Source organism: Manis javanica, chromosome X (genome assembly GCF_040802235.1).
Source record: "Manis javanica isolate MJ-LG chromosome X, MJ_LKY, whole genome shotgun sequence".
NCBI lineage: Eukaryota > Metazoa > Chordata > Mammalia > Pholidota > Manidae > Manis > Manis javanica.
Window position 1 is genome coordinate 62,230,052 of NC_133174.1, and position 6,910 is coordinate 62,236,961.

At 47.4% G+C, this 6,910-nt stretch overlaps 1 protein-coding gene across 1 annotated transcript in view; it reads left to right on the forward strand.

The window, feature by feature from the left end:
* SLC16A2 (solute carrier family 16 member 2) overlaps positions 1-4,832 on the forward strand; it is a 158,882-nt gene extending 154,050 nt beyond the window's left edge. The window contains exons 5-6 of the mRNA XM_036995712.2: positions 459-687; positions 2,299-4,832. Of these exons, the coding sequence (XP_036851607.1) occupies positions 459-687; positions 2,299-2,519 (450 nt within the window). The 3' untranslated portion in view covers positions 2,520-4,832. The remainder of the gene's footprint in view (positions 1-458; positions 688-2,298) is intronic.
* Positions 4,833-6,910: the final 2,078 nt, after the last annotated feature.

Consider the following 6,910-nt stretch of genomic DNA (forward strand, 5'->3'; position numbering starts at 1 on the left):
GCCTTCCATTCATGCCCCCATCTAATCATCATTCAAGTCATCTTCACTTCCTCCCCTTCCTCTGCCCATACCTTCCTTGAATCTGAGAACACCGGCGTACTCTGATCCCAAACCCTTATGCCTGGGGCAACCAAACACAAAATCAGAAAGCAGAAACAGCAATTCCCTTTATTTTAGAACCCTGTGAAAAGACAAGTTTTTGAGGACGGGGGCCATGCCTCTGTCCCCTTTTTAATCTTGATAGAATCACAGTTAAGTAGGGGCTTTCTTCAAAACTTTGACTCCTTCAGTACAGGACTTAGAAGGGGCCTATGTAACTATTTCATCCAGCTGTTCTCTCTGTTGACACCCCCCTGCTTCATTTTATAGATGTAAAAATGAGGCCCTAAGAAAGAAGATGTGATTTGCTATGTGATCTTATCTGACAAGCACATGACCTCAGGCCCTTGTTCATCTAGGTTATCTCCTTCCTGCTCCTGGGACTGATGTCCATGATGATTCCGCTCTGCCGGGGCTTTGGGGGCCTCGTTGTTGTCTGCCTTTTCCTGGGCCTGTGCGATGGCTTCTTCATCACCATCATGGCCCCCATTGCATTTGAGCTGGTGGGCCCAATGCAGGCCTCACAGGCTATTGGCTATCTCCTGGGCATGATGGCCCTGCCGATGATTGCTGGGCCACCCATTGCAGGTGAGGCTGATATTAAAGGGAGGGCACAAGTCTTCCCTGGGCCCTAGTTCTCCTGAGTACTTTTCCTTGAAGTCCCCTTTATTCTCTATTTAAGCAGCCTTGTTAGAGTGCATGAAACCCCTTACCACTATGGGTGCAAGAGACTAAGCATAGTATATATGCATGGATTCACTTTGGGGAGTGGAATTTTCATGGCTCTATATCTGTTCCAGTATTTTACTGTAGACAGCATAGGTGATTCCAGGATGGTAGAGAGAGATGGGTTTGGCCTTCTTGGCCATTCTATTGATCCAATATCCTTTCTCTGTTCATAGGCAGGTAATTATTTGCATGGTAGTTAGGCAGGAAGAGAAGAGAAAGTGGGTCCCAGTTTTGTTAAGACTTAGGGATCCTCCTCCCACTCCACATACATTCCTCTCCTGGCTTCTGAACTGAGCCTGTACAGAGTTTTGACTAAGGCCACATCAGAACTGGGCCAGTGAGGTTCACTTCCAGTAACAGCAGACAAAGTTTTGGCTTGCCATCTTCCAGCACTCCCAGTTTCTCTCTCCATTCTCCAAGAAGGGCACTGTTGGTACCCAAGAAACATAGCATGGAAAATCAATGAAAAGAGGACTTCGTTTCCTTTCTTTAGGGTTTATTGCAAATACTGATTCATGAGCTACCCTTTCCTAGGCTGGCCAATTGGGCCAACAGAACAAATATTCCTTGAACAACATTCCTGTGCAAGACGCTATGGAGGCACTGGTCATGCTGTGTGACAGTGGCAAAAGCTTCCATTCAGGCATTTGTATAACAGCCACACTGTCCACTGAAGGGGTAATCTCTACCCAGCCCCTGTTCTCAAAGGTGGGTCCCAGAATCCACATCTCTTTCCAATTTGCATACCTCCTAAGCAGGCTGAGGGCCTGCTTGCCTTTCCTCAGCAGTGTTTCTGGGCTCATTCTCCCTATGATGTGCCCCACACTAGCTTCTGGAGGTAAGCAAAGGAGGCCTTGCATCCCATGCCAAATATATCCATGGTATTGGCAACTTAGAAGAACCCAGGGTAGGCAGCCATATCTGTAATGGGAAGGAAAGGTATGCATGAAGCCTCCTAGGGCAGATGGGAACTTCACAGAAAGGGTACTTCAGAAAAGGGGAAAATAGGGACTTGGCTGAATTATTCTACAAGAATCCTCTGGCCCAAGTTGGGGGTGGGATGGTATTTCCTTGTGAACCCAGACAAAGCTTAGCCATCTTCTGTGGAGTTCTTTTAAACTGACTTTCCTCCTAATTCCATATCTAGGAGTGAGTGAAAATTAGCTGTAGCTTCATGAAAGTAAAAAGTAAAAAATGGGGAACTTTAAGGGAAGCTTCATAGCTTCTTTCCTAATGAGTATTAACTTCAAGGGCCTGTAGCCCAGTACCTTGGGGAGGAGCTGCCTGCCTTTGTAATAGAGGTTTTATTTCTCCCATCTAGGAGTGTTTGATTGAGGGGCCTCCTCAGGTCAAGGCAGTGCAAGCCAGGATTCTCTGGATAGGAATTGTGATGGCCCTTAGAAGAGGCAAAGAGCACCTTTAATTATTAGGGCAAAGATGAGCTTGACTTATCTCTCTTGACTGTTTCAGGCCTTCTCCGCAACTGTTTTGGGGACTACCATGTGGCCTTCTACTTTGCCGGTGTGCCCCCCATCATTGGGGCTGTAATTCTTTTCTTCGTCCCTCTGATGCATCAAAGGATGTTCAAGAAGGAGCAAAGGGATTCCAGCAAGGATAAGATGTTGGCCCCTGACCCAGACCCCAATGGGGAGCTGCTTCCAGGCTCCCCCACCCCTGAGGAACCAATCTAATGTCTTTACCATTGTGTGCTCCTCCCCAACCCTTTCACCCCACCCTGCTCAGCATTTACATTTTTGCCACCAGCACACATGTCCCAAACCTGCACACACAGCATTTCAGCCACTTGACCATCACCTTGGAGCCAAAGCTCATTGTTAAACTCATTAATCAAATTCTTCCTGTGAATGCCTTTAAACTTGCCAGGGTCTAGGGAAGTCTGAAATCTCTCTCAGCCGTTGGAACCTCTCCATATACTTTCTAATCTCTGTGGGAGGTGGGGGATGGACCATCCAGGCCCCAGCTTGTTAGACACCCACTAAGAGCAACTGCCAAGGTGCTACTGTGTCCCCAGGAGCCTAGTGGGAATATCCAAGTCTCTGTGTGCTGAGGAATTCCTTGCCATCTGTCCGTGGGATCTGCTGGGAGTGAGGGGAAGGGCAGAGAGGTAAAATGAGGCAAAGAGCCTTGTTTAGCCTCAGAGTCTCCAAAAGCTGTGGCTTCCCAAGAGCTGGGGGTGCCATCATTTTACAAGTGTACAGATAGTCTCCCCATCATATGGTTGGTTAACAGTCTATTTCCTTCTTCCTTTCTTCCTGTTTTTTCCCCCTCTACTGCCTCCTCTCCCTTCTCTTCCCCTTTTCTTTTTATGACTGTCATAGGCACATGGGTGCTTGAAGAGAGAGGGGACCTAGAGCTTGGGCCAATGAGCCTCACCTTGGTCCAGCCTACCACTAACTAGCATCAATCCCATTCATCTCAGGCTGAGCCACATCTCACTCTCTGGCTCAAGCTGCTATAATCATAGACTGGAAGAGTAGAATATCACATAGGGAAGGGGCCTTAAACATTACAAAGTTCCACTCACTGATTTTTACAGATTTTCTAGGCTCAACTCCCCATCCTTGTATCCTTCTGTCAAAATGTGAAGAAATTCCTTTCATCTCAGCAGACAGAGGACTGATGACAGGGGTGGCATGGTGGAGGGAGGATGGAGGGACAATAGTTACTGACCTGGTGAAGGACCAACTCCTTCATCTCTCATTATTCTTGACAGGTCAGTATTTCTACCTGGACCAGGCCAAGAAAGGGACTGTTTTAAGGAAAAAGCCCATTCCCAACATGGAGCCCAAAAAGGTAGAGTCAGCAGTGTTGGACATGAGGTTGGACAATTTCTTTTAGGAAGTATAAACCATCCTAGCCTTTACATCTATCATGTCCCCCATGCTGGACATCCTGGGCTACTCTGCTGAGTGGGCATTAAAGGTGTCAGGAAAGGTACCCTCTGGACCATTTTCATCCCTTTGAAATAGGTGACAGATGCTTCCCTTTGGCCAAGCTTTGGGCAACGTTCTTGCTGAAGAGCACTCCCAGCCAGGTTATGTCCAACTACCACAACTCACCTCATTAGGAGCTCAACTTCTCTCCTCACTTGGCCCCTATGTCTCTTTCCCCATATCCTGGGCCTTTGTCTGCTGTGTTCCTCTTTCCCTAACATTTCATCATCTTCTTGCCAGGCATCCTTGGCTGTCACTTGGAGCTAACAGTGACTTGCCACCCCAAGCCAAGGTCATCCCTGGGCCAGGAGGATGAGGTTGCCACTGAGGGGCTCCAAAGAAGAAAACTATCCCCACCCATAAGTTTTTTCATTACAAACAGATGCCTGGGACATGGTTGGCCTCTGATAGCCTCCTTCAAAGCCAAATTCCTGTCCTCCACTGATCCCAGTCCAGGTCCTATCAATTACCCAAAGGAAAACCCACTTGTTTTTGTCCCTGTGTATAGAAAGGGACCTAATTACTATTCTGTAAGCTCAAACAGGAGTAGAATGGGAGAAGCTGGACTCCAAGAGCCTTGTAAGCCCCAGAAGAGACCATTGAGAATGTTGGGACAATCAAGCCCATTTCCACTCCTCTCTATCACACCCCCACCAAGTCACAGAGTGGAGAGGGGTACAGGGCTGGGGGGCAGTTCTGCTGGGCCTCCTTTGTTGCTCACGGTGTGGCTAGCTCTTAAGAATCAGCCTGCCAATCACTTCTCTCCAGATGGAGGAAAATCATTCACAGGTCCCAAATCTGCCCCATCAGGTGTCACATAACATGGCACAGTATCAGTTTACTTCTTCACACATATGCGTGTGCATGTGTGGAATTATGTACATTTGGAGAATGTTGGTTGGTGAAGGCAGCACAGTATTAATATTTAGGTAGGATGCAGCCTCTTACACACCACAGTTATGTAAGAGAACAAACAAAATTTTGGAGCTTGAGATCTGGGACATTTAAATCTTTAAATGGTTTGGAACCAAATAAACAGATCTAACTATGTAGCTTTGGTATGTATGTTGCCTACAAAGTGAAATAGTCTTAATATGGTTAACATCAGGAAGTTTGGCATTGGAAGTTAAATTTCAAATTTCTGCCAGGGTGAAAGCAGAAATTGGAAAAGGAGCTACACAGGGGTTTGGAGTTGGGTGGACTATTCAGGACTGGATTTTTTAGGGGGCTCTGAAGTAGAAAAGAGGTCACTTGACAAAATGAGAACATGATTAGTGGCTAAGTGGGAATGGAGGCCCCATGAAGGCCACCACTTTGCCACAAATATGCCATGTTGAAAATTGGCAAAGACCTTAGCAATAATCCAGTTCAAGACCCCTTTCCTCTCCCTTGTTATTGATGGGGGAAAATGAAGTGACTGGTATAGCTGGGTTACACAGTCAGGCAGTGACAGACCCTGGAATTGAGGGTGATGCAGGAGAAAGACCTATAACAATTATAAAGCTCGGAGTAGCCATAGAGTCTTCCCTTGTCCATACTCTGCATTGAATTGAAGGAGGGAAAGAGGCCTAGAAATAGGAAGAGACTGCAGCAGGATCACAGTTCATCAGTAACGGAGCAGGCTGAGACTTGAACTCAGGTAATCAACTTCCAGTCCAGTCCAAGCCCCTCATTTTACAGGTGAGGAAATGGATCCAAGGAAGGGAAAAGAACTTGCCCACTTCATTCAACAACTATGTAGTGAGCCCACTTCCAAAAGGATGACAGCAGGACCAGCTCCAAGCAAATGAAATATGAGCTAAGTCTAACTTTTAGCATACCTCATCTTTTCATGATTACTCTTACTCCCAGCTGACACATACCTTTGGTCTTCCCTCTTCCCAAGCACTCCAGACCTTCATGCATCCTTGGCCTTGGAAGAGCTGGTCCTACCTGCTGTTCTCCACCCCCAGCAACCCAAAATAAATCCATCTCTCTATGGCCATACACTGAACAGGAGAGGGATGAAGAGAGCTTTCTAGTTTCCTTTGAAAGAGGGTGATTTACCACCCATCTCTTGGCTATTGTTGCTTCTCCCCTGACTCAGTGCAAACATCCTCAGGCTCCCAGCATCCTTATCTCCTCCCACAAAGACTAATTACTCTGGTAATTAGTAATGATGACTGGCCTCAGGCTCTCCCACCCAGGTCTGCTGCTCCCTCAGTCCCTCCTCGAGCAGCTGCAAGGCCCCAGTCTGTGTTTGATCACTCAGGATTATTAGATTTCAAAGCTGTGGAATCCCATAATTTTTATAAGCATATCCTCTCCTCCCAGGCTTTTCTAGGTCTGAAGAGGCAGCCAGCAGCTATCTGCTACTTCTCCACAGCAGCAGAGCAGGCCAGCTGACAGGGATTACAGGTGCCCCCAGCAAATCCCTGGTGTCTGACAGCTGGTCCTAGATAGGGTAGGTGCTGATTTGAACCAGAGCCCATGAAGGAGGTTCTGGAATTCTAATATACTGAAATGTACAAGAGACTTCAGAGGCAAAGGGAAAGGGTTGGATACCCAACTTTTGCAGGGGTTGAGGCTTTGCTTAAGAAGGTTCTTTGAGTCCTGCCTTTCAGCTCTCTCTAGTGGTCACCAGAAGCAGAGTTCCATGTTTGATTTTCAAGTCATTTCAGCAATACTTTTTGGGACCAGTTATGTGTCAGACTGTGGATAAAATGAAAGTTCCTGTAGCCAGGATTCTCACCTGGCCCTGGTTGGCTAGCTCACTACACACGTGTGGGAAATATGTTGTTATTGACTCTATATAAAGAGGCCTGCCCAGTGCTCTGGGTGACACGGTGGCATGGCTGCAAGGCTGCAGGAGAGCAGCGCAGAGGACAGAGAGGCTCAGAGGACGGCTGTGCAGGATGACTGTGCATGCAGAGAGGCCCGGAGGACGGCTGTGTGGGACGGCTGTGCGGGCAGACAGGCGCAAAGGTAGAGACCAGCTTGCTGCATGCAGACTCGCTCTGAGTGGATGGGGTTCTAGTGACTGACCTGCCACTGTGGAAATAAAGTTGGGTATAACCCTTTCACCCCAAGAACATTTTACTGTCATTCCTTTGGTCAAATTGAATCCATAGTGAACTTGCCCAGTGCTG